Source organism: Plecotus auritus (genome assembly GCF_963455305.1).
Source record: "Plecotus auritus genome assembly, chromosome: 1".
Classification (NCBI taxonomy): Eukaryota; Metazoa; Chordata; class Mammalia; order Chiroptera; family Vespertilionidae; genus Plecotus; species Plecotus auritus.
In genome coordinates, this window is record NC_137770.1 from 95,449,249 (window position 1) to 95,468,712 (window position 19,464).

The following is a 19,464-nucleotide window of genomic DNA, read 5'->3' on the forward strand; positions in this document are numbered from 1 at the left end:
GGAGGGAGGGGCCGGGCTGGGACGCAGAGGATAAGCCGAGACCCGCCCCTGTGCCCACCTCAGCCTCGCAGGCCCACAGTTCCTTTCAAGGTGCACGAATTCGTGCACTAGGCCCCTAGTTCTATATAATAAAAGCCTAATATGCAAATTGTCCCCTTGACCAGGAGTTCAACCGCTTGCTATGACATGCGCTGACCACCAGGAGGCAGTGCGGACCATGGTGAGTGTTGGCGATGTGGCACTGGCAGTGGGGGTCAGTGAAGGCACTGCCGGCCCCAATGGGCCCTGATGAGTGGGACTGTGGCGGGATGGTGGAGCAGGTGAGTGGGTGGTGCCAGGCCAAGGTGGGTGTGAGCGGGGCCCGATCACCCCGCTGATTGCTCCACAGATGGCGACCAGCAGCGGTGGTGGGGGGCGGGGCTGCCCCCGACTATCAGGTACTGAGGGAGCCGGGTGGGGGCCCGATGACTCAGGTAGAGGGGGGCACGTGGGGGCCCAGGTGCTGCTCAGGGCCCAGAGGTCAGCTGAGACCTGTCCTTTCATACCAGACACTCACGCTTCAATTGCCAGACAGGCCTAGGGACTGCACCCGTGCACAAATTGCCTGCACCAGGCCTCTAGTAACTAGTGTAATAGAGGAACAATGTCAGAGGAACACATAAAAGACTTGAGAATCTTTGAAGAGAAAGTTTGGCCCTGGGAAGGGGGCTAGGAAGAGGAACTATCAGGAAACACCCCAAAATCTAATCAGGATGACCTAAGCATAAAATCCTATCAACTGCTTACACTGTTTGTAAAGAGGGTTGAAGGTGTGCAGGCTCCTTAGAAATATGACTTGGAAATTCTTTTTACAAGAGGTAGAGTCTATTTTACCAGCCCTTAAATCTGGCTGGCCTTGATATTGACTTTGACCAACACAATACAGAAATGACATTGAGAGACTTCTGCTCTCACTCTCTTGGAACCCTGAGATCAGCAAGTGAAGAAGCCCAGATTAGCCTTCTGAGGATGAAAGACCACATGGTGAGAAAAGCCATCCCAATATATCATCAATGGACCATTAGGTTGTTTGCATATCCAGGTTGTTGTAAATACTTCAATGGACATGGGGAAGCTTATTTTTTCAAATTAATGTTTTCATTTTCTTTGCATAAATACTCAGAAATGGAATTGCTGGACCATATGGTACTGTTTTCCACAGTGGCTACACCAACTGACATTCTCACCAAGAGTGCACAAGGGCTCCCTTTCTCTACACCCTCCCCAACAGTTGTTATTCTAGTCTTTTTGATAATAGGTATTCTAACAGGTGTTAGGTGATAATCATTAAGATTCTGATTTGCATTTCCCTGATTATTTATGATGTAGAGTATCTCTTCATTACCTCTTGCTCACTGGTTTGTCTTCCTTGCAAAAATATCTATTCAGATCTTATGTCCATTTTTAAATCAGGTTGTATCGTTTTTTGCTACTGAGTTGTATGAGTTCTTTATATATTTTGGATACTAACTGCTATCAGATATATGATTTGCAAATACTTTCTCCCATTCAGTAGGTTGCCTTTTCATTTTGTTGATGGTTACCTTTGCTGTGCAGAAGCTTTTTAGTTTTATGTAGTTCCACTGTTTTATTTTTCCTTTTGTTATTTGTGCTTTTGAGGTCAGATTTAAAAAAATATCCTTAAGACTGATGTCAAGGAACTTACCAACTATGTTTTTATCTAGGAGTTTTATGGCTTCAGTTTTATGGTTCAAGTCTTTAATCCATTTTCAGTTAATTTTTCTGTATATTGCAAAATAGTAGTTCCATTTCATTCTTTTGCACTCTAGCTTATGCATTTACCTATGGTTAATGTGCTACTTTTTTGTTGTTCATCCTTACCAAGGATATTTTTTCCATTGATTTTTAGAAAGAGTGGAAGGGAGGAGGAGAAACAGAGAGAGAGAAACATCAATGTGAGAGTGACACATCAATTAGCTGCCTCCTGCATGTGCCCCAACGGGGGACTGAGCCTGCAACCGAGGTACATGAATCGAACCCAAGACCCTTCAGCCCTCGGGCTAATGCTCTAACCACTGAGCTACCAACCAAGACAATGTGCTATTTTTAAAAAGTCTTCTTTACTTATGGAAAGCAAGTCAAACAAGGATTAGTAATTCGTTAAATAATATATAGTTCAAACAAGCAACATAAAGCAGTTTGCATTGTATAACCAGTAAGTATCTAGTATCCTGGTCATAGTCTCTGTCTCAAAGAATTCAGGGTCTATGTAAAGAGAAAATGTGAGGCAACAAATACATTACATTACAGTACAATAATAGATGTCACACTAGATAAAATGAAGGGGGTGACCATAGCTGCCTAGAAGGTCAAAGGAGGAAGTGTTAGACTATAATATCAAATAAGATAAAGACAGAAAACTATTTGGCAATCAAAAAGTCACTAGCAACCTCTACTAACCAGAGTTAGAGGAAAAAGTTATTTTACATTGTATTGAGGAATGAACAAGTGTAGAAAATCTCTTTGAGACTGATTGAAACAGAGGAAGTTATATTCAAGAAATCCAAAACCTGAGCAAATAGGTGAGCATACTGGACAAATATAAAATAAATTCAAGATAATACACTTAAGGAATCTTCAATCAAATTCACATAAACCAACTGGTGATTTAATGAATGAGTGAAACAGAGGTTTCCTTCATAGTTTCTCCAGCCAAGGGTCAGATTACTATATACCATCCACTGTGAATATATTTTTGAAAAGATTTCTTTGTAATCATCTAAGCAAAAGATAAAGTAATCCAAAATTTAACACAATTAAATTATTCCAGTTTTGCCAATTCAAAGTCCTAAAAATGAATTCCTAAGAACAGCAGTAGCTCTGCTTTGTTCAGGGTAAATGATTTAATATCTTTGCTCCCAAGCCAATTGCATCTCCTGATTTGCTTGTAACTTCCCAAAACCCAAACATATCAGCACAGAGGAAACAACAAAAAACTAGTGTGTTTTTTTAATTTAATGTCATAAGGCTACAAATGACACAGTTCTTTATTAATGGAAAGTATTACATTTGGAATAACAAAAGTCTCTTCCTTTATTTTAGCATTTCAAATTTCTCCATGAATAGTAAATTATCAAGAACCAAAGTATATGAGAAATGTTTGATTTAAAAAGATAACATCCATGTGGAGTCTCCCTGATAAAGTGAGACCTTAAAAAGGTAAGATCGCTTATATCAAAGGAGAGAAAGTTTGAAATCTAAGCCCCTTTCCTATTTTGTTATCATTCTTAAGTACAATTTTTTAAAATACTGGAATTATTACCAAGGATTTTAACTTAAAACTTTGAAAAATGAGGCATCATCCTTGTCAAGTTACCTAATCCAAGTTCACTTAAAATAGTTACAAGTAACAAAACAAGTCTGTACAGGAGCAGAGTAAGATGTGCACTCCTATTAAAAAGTACTGTATGCTGAAAAACTTCTCTAGATCTAACATATTTATGTGTAATTCTTTCTGTGGAGCTGAAGAAAAGGGCTCAAAGGAAATGACTTTCCTAACTTCACTACGCACTCATTTCTCAGACAGGTGCAATTTGACTAAAGTCCTCCCTGGATCAAGCCCCCACTCAGAAAAGGTGGGTCTTACACACAATTTATTTGGTTTCGGTAACACCTGGTTTCTAAGCCACAAAGGATTCCTTCTGAATGGAGAGGATAAAGCGTAAGAAAAGGGAGAATTAGGCCGTTTTCGTGATTGATCAATTCAGATTCTCACTTGGTGATTCTGTCTTTAAACAAAGATCTCTAAAGCACTTCGTTGTTTGGTGTAACAAGATAAGGGGATCTCGGGATAAATAAACCAGAAGGACTGAAAATTTAGGGGATGAAACTACACATGCAGCAGCTCCCGATTCTTATCAAAACAATAGCGAATGGCACATGTCAGGCGGCCCACATGCGCAGGGGGATAGAGAGACTGGGGAGGCTGCCGTTGAACTTGTCTTAACCTCCTCCCCTCGCTCTCCTGGCGGCTCTCCGGGCTGTGCGAAAGTGAAAACTGGGGCGCCAAGGGCCTTGCTCTCTACTCCTCTTCCCCCCTCCCAGCCCCGACTTCTTCCTCACCCGTCTCCCGGGGGCGGAGACGCTGAGTTCCCCGGGGCCCGGAGTTAGTCACCAAGAAGAGGCGGTGACAGAGCGCACGGCTCGCGTCGCCCACTCCAAGGCCTAGCCGCACCGTTCCCGAGGCCCCGGGGGACCGTCCAGCCCCGGCCCCGCGGCCCCCAGCGAGCCCCCTCTTCCCGTACTCTCAACTCACTCCCTCCCGCCCCTACCCTAGGCGTCTCAGTGTCAGGCTCCACTCCTGTCCCAGAAAACGACGCCCAGCCCGGCCGTTTCCTGTGCCCAGGGCGGGGATTCCCTCTCCGGGCCGGGGGACCGCGGCCCCGTGCCACTGACCCGAGCGGGGATCCCCTCGCTGCCGGGCGGGGATCCCGGAACTGGCCCCGGAGTGCGCGTGTGGCCGCGGCGGGGAGGGGAGGGGCGAGGCGGGGAGTTTCCGCCGCCCGGCCGGGTGGCAGCCCCGGCTAAGCAGCCGCCCGCACCGCCGGCCGCGGACCCTAGCCTTCCCGGCTCCGCCCGCTGTCCCCGGACACGCCGCCCGCCGCGGGTCGGACCGCCCGGGGCCCCGCGACGTCACCGGGTCGGGCTCGGGGAACCGAGAAACGCGGCCCGGTCCACCTGGCACTTTCACGTCTCCCCGCCTGAAGTCTAGGGCGAGGAAAAGGAGAGACAAAAGGACGCTGGGGAGGGCCCCCCCCCCGCACTCCCCGCACCCCCGCGCCGGCTCGGTCCTTACTCGTAGTGGCGGAAGATTTCGTTGGTGACTTTACAGTAGAAAACTTCCTCGTCGGGCCGCAGGTCCGCGGGCGGCTTCTGTCTCACAAACGGCTTTCGGTGGAGCAGCGGCATCTCCGTCCGCCCGCGGGCTCACCCAGAGGTTCGGCCGCCCGCGTCGGCCCCGCTTCCCTATCAGAACTGGAGGGAAAGGAAAGCCCGTAAGCCGGGGAGCGCTCGGCGGCGGCATGGGCCGGTCCACGCGCCGGGAAGCTCCACTGCCTTTTGTGCGACTGACGCGGCGCGGCTGCCAGCGGAGACGAGGTCGCTGCTGTTGCTGTCCCGGCGTGGAGCCAGCAGAGCCGCCGCCGCCTCTGCCCTCCCAGCGCGCCCCACCTCCGCACGCCGGTTTGCCGGCTCACAATGGGGCCGGCCGCCCCGCCGCGGGCGGGCGGTGCGGGAGCGGCGGCGGCCCCCTTCCCCCTCCCCCGCGCGGCTCCCCGCCCGCCGCCGGCTCCCAACGTGCTCGGCGCGCAGCCGGCCCAACGCCGCAGGGGAGCTCGCCGCGGGCGGCCCCGGCCCCCTCCGCTTTGTTCCCGCGCTCCCTGCGCTCCCGCCCGCGCCGGCCGGCTCCCGAGCGACCGCACGGAGCCCCTCACCTGCGAGCACGCCGGCTGACACTTCACCTTCGCCACTACCTAGGCGGCGAGCGGAGGCTCCGACCTCCCGGGGGGTCGCCTCCCGCCGGCCCGACGCGCCGCCGGCCGCCGAGGCTTCAGCTGCCACGGCCTGGCTCCGCGCGGGACCGCGTCCCACCGCCACTTCCCCGCCTCTCCGAGCTCCTGGGAAGTTTCTGATCTACTTTCGGCTCCGAAGGAGGAAGAGCTGTTGGGAGGAGCTTTGCACTTCTCGCTTCTACCTTTTTATTGGCTACTCGATGACTTTTACAGCTTGTCACTGATACAGGAAGAGACGGCGGAAAGCCTGGGAGAGCTACATTATTAATTAATGGAACAACCCCTCGTGAAGAATCAGACGCATCCTCCATGTTTGAGATTATCAGCCAGAAGATCTAGGGAAAGCGCTGGGGTTGCACGAACACATCGCTAACAAAGTAAAGCCTTCATCATCAAGTCTGGCCCCATCGCTTGATTACACGAAGGGAAAAGATTACAATTAAGATTTAATTTGTATTTTAAACATGGGATGAGGAATAAGGAATAAAAAGTGTTTTGATATGTTCTGCAAAATTAGAATTCTCCTGTCTAAAACAATATTTTGCTTGTGTAAACGTCCATCTTGAAAAGGAAATACCTCCCTTGACAGCAGTTCTCTTTAATACTTAGAGAGGGCAATTCAAAGATTTAGCAGAGGAAAAGACCAAAAAAGTGTATGTTAGAAAATGTCATCATTCCCTTGGACCCCCAAATATTTAAAACTAAAAAACACACCTTTAAAAAGTAATATCTGGAATACGCCGTGAAGATATTTTGCAAATGGTCAATATTTAATTTAATCAGAGTTTTAAAGATCGTGGGTTTACTAGTGAAATTTCCCCCAAAGAACTTTTTCCCATATCTGTGAAATTCATTTCTGAAATGAATTTTAATGCACATAACACGTGACTTTTGAATTAAACAAAATTGTCCAAACTCCAGATAACTCCAAATGTTTGCCAGCTTTGTTTTAAAAGGCCTTTTTTGCTACTGCCCTTGATAGTTGCTTATTTGTTGGCTAACACGAAAGAACTAATTTAAAAGACAGTAAGTCTGAAGAACAGTTATTCAACAAAGGATGCAACTAATTACCAATACTATGAAATGATCATAGTTATAGAAACACTTTGGGATCATCTTTTAAGTACACGTGAACATTGGAGCTGAAAATGTATATATCCAAATATCAAGAGTTACCATTTTTAAACTTTTTTGAAGAGCCCACAAGTTAGACTCAAAAGAGGGGCAAGGAGGGTAGATAATTCTCAACCACTATTGAAACATTCTCACAATTCGAAATCCCAGCTTAACTATTAAGCTAAAAACATGAAATTTTCTCTGAATAAATAGTATTTATATTTATTATATCTCACTATTTGATAAGCTGTTAATTTTGTTAAATCCATGATCAAAAATAATAATGTTGATTTTATTGTATTAAGTACAGATTTTTAAACAATTGGATTTTTTATACTAACTTAATATTAACATTTTATTCTACTTCATCAAAATACTATCATACTCAATTTCCCTACTATACTCAAATTTCAATATTATATCTCAATTCTGAGTTACATACATAGGATTTATTGTAATGGTTTGTGATACTTAATGTTATATACATAGATGTTCATTGTTAACTCAGAATAATGTAAGTTTAGTAACTTATAATTAACATATTAAAAAGTTTAGTTTTGCTGTGTTTATAATATTTAACCAAATTGATAGCATACCTAAGCTACCTCAAAATAACACTTTAAGTTATCCTACATATTTACTATTAAAAGCTTACCTAATATGTTATTTTTTTTATTTTGGTATCATGATTACTTCCTAGCTTTATTAATAACTACTTCTAGGCTTTTGAGAGTGAAAAGTTCATTGCTGTATTCAGAAAGTAAAGGGCACTGTTGTGAAATAAGACTTTGTGTAATAGGACAGGGTAAAAATTTTTGAAATATTATAACGCAGATTATCACACAAAAAGATAAGAGAAAAAATGAAATTGAATTAATTTTTAATAACTTAATTCAATTAAACATTTGTCAGACTCCTTTTACGTGCCAAGACACTGTACTAGCTCATGTAAGGAATATAAATGTATCCTCGCCTCAAAAAATGTACACTCTTGTAGGGAAAAGATAATGTAAAGACAACCAATACGAGAATTTTGTGAATCCTAACGATCATGAGTAATATAATACAAAAAGAGAAGTAGAAAGGATTAGAAGAAAATGTAGAAGGGGGACTGGGAAGTCATCCACAGGGCATGCATTGAAGGGCAGCAGAAAGCTCATGTCCCAACGTATCCTGGCAAGTCTCAAGATGCACCCCTACCCCAACCCTCCATTAGTCACCCCTCTGGATGAAGACACCAATGGCCCCTGATTAAATGTAAAATGTAAATATACTAGTTAGGTAGGACGTGTATTAATCTAGTATCATCAAGACATAGTTTAATATTTGAGAAGGTATACTGCCTTACATAGCTAAAGACAAAACAAGACTATGAAATAAAAATTTTAAAAGCTTGGGCCAGAATAATTTTCCTGTATTCTATTGACTGAGTAAGAGAGGCTTTACTTGGTTAACGTGGTGAGACAGCTGAAAGAAACCTTTGGGAACTCTTCTCTCATTTTGTAGCTGAGGTAACTGAAGCTCGGGAACGTAAATCTTGGCCTCCTGATTCCTTATCCAGTCTCTCGACCATGCTGCTCTTTCTCTGGATTCAGTAACACCTAACTTTCTTCTATATCCTACTCTGTATCTATAAATGAGCTAAAACGCCATTTTAAATCCTCCTTAAACTGCTAAAATGTGCAAGGGGATAAAATATATTACTCATGATCAGAAATAATTTATTTTTGAGAATTATCCAGGAAAGCAATAGGGGTAGTAAGAATCTTAAATTCTTCAGTTAACACATTTAACAAATATAAACACCTTATGTTCCTTACCTCTAAGTGGTAGTTACTAAAGTAGCGTAAAGCTGCCGTAAGTTCTTCCAGTTAAGATATCTTCAACTTTGAAACTCTCTTCCTCCATATCTCTGATACCTGTCTCAGCTCTTCTATCTTTTCTTTTTAATGTCTTCCTAACTAATTCATGGCATTTTACTATAAAAGATTTCTATGTATTATTTTTTAGAAGCAATGAATATGTTTTATTTCATATCTGAAATCACTAGCCTAGTGTTAGGATAGTGATTCTAGAACTTAGATGACCATTGAAATCACCAAAGGGGTTTTTGAAAAATACCAACGTCTGGGCCACACCCTAGACCAATTAAAACAGTCTCTGGGATAAGGACCCAAGCGTTTGGAGTTTAAAATTCTACGCACACGATTCTAATGTACTGCCATGGTTCAGAACTACAATGCTTAGAAGAGATTGGGTTATTAATGCAGAAGTGGTAATGTTAGCAGATTTGCATTTTTTAAAATTCAACCCCTTGTGACTAAAGTAATGAATTATGGGATGGTAAGGGTTGAAAGAATAGTCTATGGACATCATTATCACAGTAATAGTTTACATTTAATGAATGCTTTCAGCTTGTCAAGCATTATGCTAAGGGCTTTAAATGAATCATCTTATGCAAGTCTCACAACAAACTAAGTACTGTTTATAATTTCCATTTTACAGATGAAGCCATTGAGGCTCAGAGAGGTTAATTAAGTAGCATGCCCAAGGTCATACAGCCCAGAAGTAGAAAAACTCCAATTATCAACTCCAGAGTCCAAGCTCCTTATTACTACCAGTATTCTATATTTCAATGGGATGATTTGCTAATATACCTTAGATATAAGTTGAAACAGGAAACTTGATCCAATGCACTAAAAAATTTAAAACTTGTAATGATCAAGAATGTTTGTTAATCAGAAAAGTACTACAGAAAATCATGAAGAATATTGAAAAATTATCTCAAGGGTCGGGAAAGCCTAAATATAGCACAAAGTCCAAAATTCATAAAAATAATTCTACACAATAAAAATTTCTGCATCACAAAAGCTACCACAAACTTGAAAGACAAATATCAAACTGGAAGAAAATTATTTACAACTCTGATAGAGGGCTAATTTCCCTAATATATAATCTCCTATTTCTCTATCATATAAGCAATAATAAATTATAGTAACCCAAGAGAAAAAGAAAAGGAAATACAAATAGTTTTTAAAACATATAAACAGGTTCTTAACCTCACTCATAATAAGAGAAATACAAATTAAAACTACATTGAGATGATATTTTTCATCCTTCAGATTTGCAAAGATCACCATCATCTGTTGCTGAAGTCTGGGGAAACCATAAGGGGTAAATTGGCAATATTTAGCCAAAATTACAAATGCACACAGAAATTCAATCTTTAGGAAGATACCCTGCAAATATAACTGAACATAAGACTCTTTACTTTGGAAGAGCATAATATTAAAATTAATGGAAATGTCCATAATTAAATAATTACAATATGTCCATACAGTGGAATAGTATGAAGACATAAAGAAGAATGAGGGCATTTAAAGAAAAAAGCAAAATGCAGAAAAATATGTATGGGATTTAATATATACATATTTGCTTAATACATAAAATGCATTTGAAAGGTTATACAGGAAAATAACACACTGGTTGCCTCTGGGAAAAGAATTGCCAGGGGACAGGGATGAAAGGGAGACTTTTCATTGTGGAAAGATGAATAAAAATTTCTAAGATACAGAGATTAGACAGTAAAGAGGCAGGTCAGGACAGATAGCTGACGTAATAAAGTCTTTCACGTCACAACTGGGAATAAGTTTAGAATTGGAAATAAAAAGTAACAAAATGTCTGTATTAAGTATTTTATGGGACCTAGCATAGTGCCTTTCCCATGACAGGAGTCCTATACATACTTGTTGGATAGATGAATGGCTAGATCGATATATAAAATACAAATTCAATTTGATTACAGTGAAATAAATATAGTCAGATGGTTGCTTTTATCTTAACATGCAAATGGAATTTAGATTACACATTTCCGAAAAACCATCTAAATTGTTCATGGTAATGATTAGTTATATATCAATTTACAGAACAAATCCTACTAATGATCAGCCAAATTGATATATTATTGTTTTAAAATTAAGACACAGGAAAAAAACAAGTAGAAGGTTTTAAAATGTAAATCACAGGGTTCTTTTTCTTATATTTATCAACCGCCAAACTAATTCCTAAGTTTTAGTTTATGTTTAGTAAAATAGCTGTCAGATAAAAGTTGCACTAATATTTTCCATCTCATTTACTGACTAAATTCTGTTAATACTGGAGTATAAAATGGAGTATACTTTGTTTGCCTTTTACTTTGCCTTTATGGTTCAAGCTATAACCACTATCAGATATCATTTTAAATATTACTATACAATTTAAAAAATATTTTTTTAAATATTTACTATAATGCCTAGAACATAGTAGGCACTCAAACCCTATTATAAAAAGTACAATGTCATTTCATTTTCTTACAATATTTAAATAATTAATATTTATAATGTTTAATTAATAACATTATAATCAGGACCATATCTTTTTTTCCTACCAGTTAGCTCTTGTGGTTGTAGTATGGTATTACCAAGTTTGACACCAATGACTAGCCCCATATTACAATGCATGCATCTATAAACTACCTGGCAATTATGGATGAAGAGAGAGAATTAACACAGTTGAAAATCAGAACCTATATCTGAATATATTGTTATTAAATTCTAATCTAAGAACTCCTAGTGAAATATATTCTAACTAGAGGCCCGGTGCATGAAATTCATGCAGTGGGGGGAGGGGCGGTCCCTCAGCCCAGCCTGCCCCCTCTCATAGTCCAGGAGCCCTCAGGGGGTGTCCTACTGATGGAAGCAGGCCTAAGCTGCAGTCTGGCCTTTCTCTGCAGGAGGCAACCCGACTGATCAGGGGAAGGCGCCACCCCCATCACCTCACTGCTGCTGCCACTGCTGGCTGCCGAAGCCACCAAGGTGTTTTCATCAACATGAACTCCATTCCCTTCACCACGAAAAAAATGACAACTTTCTTTAGGCATTTTCAAGATGTCTCTTTCATAGGATATGACATTTCTTTCTTTCTTTTTTTTTTTTTTTATCCTTACTTGAGGATATTTTCCCATTGATTTTTTAGAGAGCGTGGAAGAGAGAGGGAAAGACAGAGAGAAACATCAATGTGAGAGGCACACTTCAATTGGTTGCCTCCTGCATGAGCCCTGACCTGGGTCCCGGCCAAGGAGGAGCCTGCAACCTAGGTACCTGCCCTTGATCAAAATTGAACGCGGCCCCCCTGCAGGTTTGTGTTTCTGCTCTGGCCCCAGCAGCCCAGCACCACGGCCTCGAGGCTGGGGCTGGGGGCCGGCCCCCCTATGTGTTGTTCTCTCCAGCTCTGGGGCCCGGTGCAGGCCACCCTGTCTGTTGTTCTCTCAGACTCTGGGCCCTAGCCAGGCCCCTCCTCCTGAGCTGGTCATGACCATTATGGCATCCCGGCCTAACTTGCATATTACCTCTTTATATAGTATATAGATACTACAGGTGCCTGTAAAATAAAACATTTAGGGTTTTCTCTCTTTTATTTCTGTTGCTATCATCATACCTAGAAATTAGGAGTAATGTTACTATCCTATTTTCTCTAGTCTAAATATTTAGGTCAAAACACCCATCTCTTATTTTCTTAGCTCAACTGAAAAATAGATTAACTTCTCTCTAAGCTACTAGTAAACTGTTTCTCAAAAACTTCTTAGCATCTAGGAACCAGTTTGCCTACCAGAACAAGAATCTTGCCTATTTCAAGTGCAAAAAGCAAATGCCTGCCTTAGCTGGGTTGGTTCTGTGGATAGAATGTCGCCCTGAGGAATGAAGGGTCCCAGGTTCGATTCTGGTCAATGTCTCTCTCTGTCTATTCCTCCCAATCGACGTATCTCTCTTCCCTCCTCCCCCAATCGATGTGCATCTCTCCCTCTTGTCCCCTGGTACTAAACACATTTCTTTTTTCCATTTCAAACCTCTATCTTAAAATAAAGACCTCACCATCAGTTCCCATGTGGTAGGCAGAATATTAGCCCCCAAAGATGTCCACAGTTTAATTCCCAGAACCTGAGAATATCTTATTTTATACGGCCAAAGAAACTTGCAGATGTGATTAAGGTTCAAGACCTTGAGATGGGGAGAGTTGCCTGGATTATCCAGGTGGGCCCAATCTAATCACTTGTATCCTTAAAAGTGAAGACATTTTCCTGGGTGTGGTCTGAGATAGATGTGATGACTGAAGAAAAGTCAGAGAGACATGAGGGGTTGCTGAGTTGGAGTGGAGAAACCAAGGACTGTGGTGGTCTCTAGAAAGAAGCTGGAAGATGCAAGGGAAAGGATTCTCCCCTACAGGCCTCCAGGAAAGAATGTAGTCCTGCTTACATCTTTATTTTTGCCCAGTGAGACCTGTTGGACTTCTGACCTCCCACTACATTCCTGGTAATTTGTTAAAGCAGCAACAGAAAAAGAATACATCCAGTTCCCAATCAGAAAGTATTCTTCATCCTCAGCTGGTTTTCATGGTGACAGTGAAAGATATCTTTGAACCTTAATGAATAATTTCGCTCTTTCAAACTAAGGTTATTAGCAACTCCTACTTCTAGAATTCTTTGTAATGATTTATCCAGCTGCCACCCCTTCAAATTGCATAAATTCATCTAGTCATTTCATAACCATACAACCATAACATAACAAATATAGCCAAAATTAGTATGTAATAAGAAGATGATTATAAATGGACAACTTTTTCCCCTCATTAGAGTCTGTCTCCTCAGACGTCCTTAGGATCTTGTTCCATCCGTCCACTGCCCTCTATCTAATATCAAGCTCTCCTTTGCCACTGAGATCTCTGCCCTGGGACTGGAATCTAGTGCAAATCCCTATCATTGTAGGGGTAAAAATTAAGCATATCTCTATCTTCAGCACTGTTTCTTTTCTGTTCTCAACCAAGATTTAAAAAGGAATATTATGTTCCTTATTTCTACTTCTTTATTTCTGAACCTTCTATATCCTCCCTATATACTCCTCTAAAGCTGCCCTTCATTCTGTCCTCCTAATGCCAAATCCAATAGACTCTCACCAGGGAAGAGTCCACCTTATGGACTCTGCTGCTTGATATCCTCTCCTACCTTAGCCTCTGGGGCACACTCTCCCCTGGTTCTCCGGCCCCTCTGAACTGTCCTGAGGTTCCTTGGCATCACCTCTTTCTCCACAACCTATTCCCTAACCTGGGGTATCCAGACTTTGTTCCATACATTCTCTTCTCTCCTCACTCCTCCAGGAAGCCTTCTCTAATCAGGGTTGCCTCCTGTTTAGTTACTGGTAATTGCACCCATTCTCACTGGAATGTAAACTGCTCTGGGTCTTCTAGTTTCCTTAGGGACTCTACCTCAGCTCCTTCAAGATTTTTGAGATGGAGAATGACTCATCAAACTGACATGTTCTAAAGATTAATCTGGGCGTGGCATGTAAGACTGAATGTATTGGGTAGAGCCTGGAGGCAGGGAAACCAGTTGAAAAGGCATAGGAGTACAAGTATGAAATAACAACAGCCTGCATTGCCTTGGCAATAGAAAGAAAGAAAAGCCAGAGAAATATCTCAGTATAAGTATAGGCATACCTCATTGGACTGCACCTCACTTTATTGAACATCACAGGTGTTGCATTTTTTTACAAACTGAGGGCAAGATACTCCACCAGCTAAAAGGTTACAACTCATGCCAAGCTGGTGCTGCTCAGTGGTTGAGAATTGCCTTAGGACCCAAGAGATCCCAGTCAGGGCACATGCCTGGGTTGCAGGCTTGACCCCCAGAAGGGGGCATGCAGGAGGCAGCCAATCAATGATGTTTCTCTCTCATTGATGCTTCTATCTCTCTATCCCTCTTCCTTCCTCTCTCTCTAAAAACCAATGAAAACATTTATAGAAAACCAAGATGGCGGCATAAGGTATACACCTGTACGTGCTGCCTCTCACAACCACACCAAAACTACAACTAAAAGACAAAACGTCTATCACCCAGAACCATGGGAAAGCTGGCTGAGTAGAAGTTCTACAACTAGAAGGAAAGAGACAAGAGCATTGAGGCCAGGTAGTACGTGCACAGGCATGAAAAAGCAGAGGTACAGAGGTGCACGAATCGGGCTGGCGACTGGGTGCGCTGTTTTTTTTCAAACCGAAGGGAGACTCAAGCTCCCGACTGCTCTGAACTCCAGTTTCCAGTGAGACTCTGGGGACCCAGACTCCTATGGGGAGAAGCGGGACTGTCTGCCATTGGGTGGGAAAGTGAGGGTGGCTCTCTTGCAAAGGTGCGTGCAGGAATCATTGTTTACTGCGCTGGGGCGCGGGACGAGGAGACGGGACATGGAAATGCAGAGATGCAGAGAGGGCTGACTGGCAGCCATCGCTGTTTGCCATGCCCTAGTGATTCCCTGAGATCCCACCCTGCCCAATTTACAAACTCACCCAAACTGTGCTCAGCAGCTTTTGCATATGAATGGCTTGCCCTATTGCAGCTTAACCTAACAAACTACAGTTGGGTCAGCTCCAAAACTTCCAAACCCCAAGCAAAGAGGAGAAATCTGCAGATCTTGCTATAGCTCCTGCTGGGTGGCCTCAGACAGTAGCTGACCTGCACCTCCTTGCAGATCCAGGAGCCAGTGTACCTAGTGGTCAGTGTGAGACGACACCAGATTTCAACTCCTCACATCCATAAGTGACACACTCAAGAGGCAGACTCAGTGAGCACCAAAGCCCCACTGAAGCAAGTCCTGCCCCATAAGGGTGTCTCTAGCACAGCAGTTCTTCCATTATAGACACAGTGGGTCCTCACAGCCAATTGGCCTGGAGGTCAATTCCTCCCAGTATACCAACAGAATCAAGGTTTAACTACAACAAGACTGTGCACTCAGCCCACAAAGGGGTGCACCAAGAGTGTGCACCTCAGGTGATTGGGGAGGCTGAACCACTGGGCCCTATAGGTCACCTACCACACAAAGCCATTCCATCAACACAGAGAAGCAGCCAAAATGCAGAGACAAAGAAACATGTCAGAATGAAAGAAATGGAGGAAAGCAAACTACTGGTTATAGAGTTCAAAACCACATTTATAAGGTTACTCAAGAATCTTCTAGAAACCTCTGAGGAACTTAGTGAGACCTTTAAGGATCTTAATGAGAATGCCCAAAAAATGGAAAAGGACCAGTCAGAAATTAAACATACACTGTCTGAAATAAAGAATAATATACAGAAATTCAACAGTAGACCAAAAGACCCCAAGAATCAAACCAAAGATTTGAAATATGAGGAAGCAAAAAACACCCAACCAGAAAAACAAAAAGAAAAAAAGAATCCAGCCGAAACCGGTTTGGCTCAGTGGATAGAGCGTCGGCCTGCGGACTGAAGGGTCCCGGGTTCGATTCCGGTCAAGGGCATGTACCTTGGTTGCGGGCACATCTTCAGTGGGAGGTGTGCAGGAGGCAGCTGATCGATGTTTCTCTCTCATCGATGTTTCTGGCTCTCTATCCCTCTCCCTTCCTCTCTGTGAAATATCAATAAAATATATTTAAAAAAAAAAAAAAGAATCCAAAAATTTGAAGATAGTATAGGGAGTCCCTGGGACAACTTCAAGCGTACCAACATCTGAATTATGGGGGTGCCAGAAGAAGAGAGAGAGCAAAATATTGAAAACCTATTAGAAGAAATAATGACAGAAAACTTTCCCTACCTGGTGAAAGAAATAGACTTACAAGTCCAGGAAGCACAGAGAACCCCAAACAAGAGGAATCCAAAGAGGACCACACCAAGACACATCATAATTAAAATGCCAAGGGCAAAAAGACAAAGAGAGAATATTAAAAGCAGCAAGAGAAAAACAGCTGGCTACCTCCAAGGGAGTACCCATACAACTGTCAGCTGATTTCTCAACAGAAACTATGCAGGCCAGAAGGGAGTGGCAAGAAATATTCAAAGTGATGAATAGCAAGAACCTACAACCAAGATTACTCTACCCAGCAAAGCTATCATTCAGAATTGAAGGTCAGATAAAGAGCTTCACAGATAAGAAAAAGCTAAAAGAGTTCATCACCATCAAGCCAGGATTATATGAAATGCTGAAGGGTATTCTTTAAGAAGAGGAGGAAGAAGAAAAAGGTAAAGATAAAAATTATGAACAACAAAGTGACAACAAATACATATCTATCAACAAGTGAATCTAAAAATCAAGTGAATAAAAAATCTGATGAACAGAATAAACTGGTGAATATAATAGAATCAGGGGCATAGAAAGGGAGTGGACTGACAATTTTCAGGGGGAAGGGGGTGTGAGGGGTGCGGGAAGAGATTGGACAAAAATCTTACACCTATTGATGAGGACAGTGGCGGGGGGTAAGGGCATGGGGGGGCTCGGGTGGAGGGGGGCTATGGGGGGAAAGAGGAACATTTATAATAATCTGAACAATAAAGATTTATTTATTAAAAAATTTTATAAAAGAAAACAATAAATATTTCAAGATAAAAAGCATTCTTAAAAAAAGATTACAACTCGCTTTATTGTGATACTCTATTACTGTGGTCTGGAACTGAATCCACAATATCTCCAAAATATACCTATATTTAGTGACAGAACTTGATGACACATTAAGGAAGGGAGAGGAAATGCCAGAGATGACTCAAAAGTTTCAGACCTGAAAGACTAGAAAGGTAATACCATCATTAACAGAAATGGGGTGATTAGGTATAGGAGATAGGTTTGGGAGAAAGATGAAGCATTCAGTTTTAGATATGGAACATCAAAGCAGAGATTCCCTACAGGCAGGTGGAAGACTGGACTCTGAAATCAAAAGAGAAATCAGGACTGAGGCTATAAATTAGGGAACTGTTTCCAGAAATAAGATAACAAAAGCTACTCAGGTTGATGGGTATACAGTAGGTAATTAACATTTACTAAATAAATAAGTAACGACATTTTTTCCTCTATTCAAGTACCAGTGCGAGCAATAGGATGCCCAAGATACTCACCAACACTACACAATACCTCTCTGTTCTACTGTAAGTAACCCCCAGCATTTGCTTTTTCCGTTGCTTCTTCCTGGTTGATCATTGCAAGATACTACAAAAACATGCTCTCTAATCTTAGGGCCTTCACCGACATGCTAAACTCCTGTTTAGGTCATCTCATGTTGATGTTCTATTGAACACCCTTACAACAGGTTTTCTAAACCTCTTCATTTTTCCCAAGCTTCCAACCTAAGGGTTTGCTTTCTAGAGCCACATTTGATGCCTGTGATTCCCTTGAAAGCAGAGCTTTAGACAAAGATAGTTTATTGGAGAATATGAGTTCAGGTTATAGAATAAGGGGCTCAGGGTAAACAAAATAGACAAGAAGGAAAAGTCAAAACAAGAATGCATTATTCAGTTGACTTTTGCCTTGGGCAACTGTTTGGTTGATCCTGTGGTATCTTGTGAGAGGCCTTATGAAATATATCTCATGATTCTGTACTGGAGTGAAGAAGAAGAAAGAGGAAAGCATTTATCCACCAGTTCTTGTCTACCATTGCTCAAGGTTGTACCACATGCTTCTAGTTGCACATGTGTGTGGAGAGCTGGTTTTGCAGGTATCCCATTATTAGGCAGGGAGTGAGAGAGGCAAGGTGACGTTATGTTGCTCCTGAGAGAAGGTGGTTGATGCCTGCATAGAGTTGATCATTGGGCAACATATGGATTAAGAGGTAAGGCTGGAAGGATACAACAGGATGCACAAAAGATTTTTAAACACTGCCTCTTCCTGAGTTTTCTCTGTTTGAGTTAATTGTATCTCTCTTCAGATGCTCAGGCCAGTCCTGGGCTCCTTTCTTTCTCTCACATTTCACATCTAATCTTTCCAGAAATCTTATTGGTTCTGCCTTCAAAGTATGTCCAGAATCTGACTACTCACCATCTCCATTGCTACTCTTTGATTATTGCCAATATGTCTCTTTCTTAGTCTTTCTCTCAACACTCACTTTGCCTCCTAATTTATTTACAAAGTCTGGGCCATTCAATATGACTTCTGTTCTCAATCCAAATGTTCTTTTATTCTCACCCCACTCTTTTCCTTCCCTATTGTCTTCTCCTTTCCAAGGCTCTATCTGTGCATTTGATCACATTTCTCTCAACCTGCAGGACCTTATTCTCTGATTTCCTTCTCTAATATCTCCCCACTTCAGTTATTCTTTTCTTTTGGTCTACTAAAGCATGCAAGTCCGCCTTATCCTTAAAAAAACATTTTCCCATCACTTTGCTCCCCTCAGAGCTAGCATCTTATCACTTTTTTTTATAGAGAGTTAGAAACATCGATCAGAGAGAAACATCGATCAGCTGCCTCCTGCACACCCCCCACTGGGGATGTGCCCGCAACCAAGCCACGTGCCCTTGACCGGAATCGAACCCGGGACCCTCCAGTCCGCAGGCTGACGCTCTATCCACTGAGCCAAACCGGTTTTGGCATCTTATCACTCTTTTCCTGTGTTACTAATTAATAGAAATTTTACAACTATATAGAATCTTTTTGTTGTTGTTAATCCTCACCCAAGGATATTTTTTCCGTTGATTTATAAAGAGAGTAAGAAAGGGAGGAGCGGGGAGAGAGAGAAAGAAACATCAATGCGAGAGAGACACACCGATTGGTTTCCTCCTGCACATTCCCCCATTGAGGTAGGGATCAAACCTGCAACTGAAGTACATGCTCTTGAATGGGAATCCAACCTGAGACCCTCAGGTAGAGGGGTGACGCTCTAACCACTGAGAATCCCAGCCAGGGCAAGAATGTTGATAGTGGTTTGAATTCTCGGTAAGGCACTTTTGTGTTATATGTCCTATTTGTTTGTGTCAGAGT

The 19,464-nt window shown here is 42.2% G+C and overlaps 1 protein-coding gene across 3 annotated transcripts in view; it reads right to left on the reverse strand.

Annotated features, from left to right (window-relative positions):
- Positions 1 to 5,750, reverse strand: part of BAZ1A (bromodomain adjacent to zinc finger domain 1A) — a 100,031-nt gene extending 94,281 nt beyond the window's left edge. For 2 of the 3 annotated variants that reach the window (XM_080671183.1, XM_080671181.1), the window contains exon 1: positions 4,856 to 5,276. In XM_080671183.1, the coding sequence (XP_080527309.1) occupies positions 4,856 to 4,968 (113 nt within the window). In that variant the 5' untranslated portion in view covers positions 4,969 to 5,276. Of the gene's footprint in view, positions 1 to 4,855; positions 5,277 to 5,492 lie in introns of those variants that run through there. The other variant, XM_080671182.1, reaches the window with a different exon arrangement.
- Between the last annotated feature and the right edge of the window lie 13,714 nt (positions 5,751 to 19,464).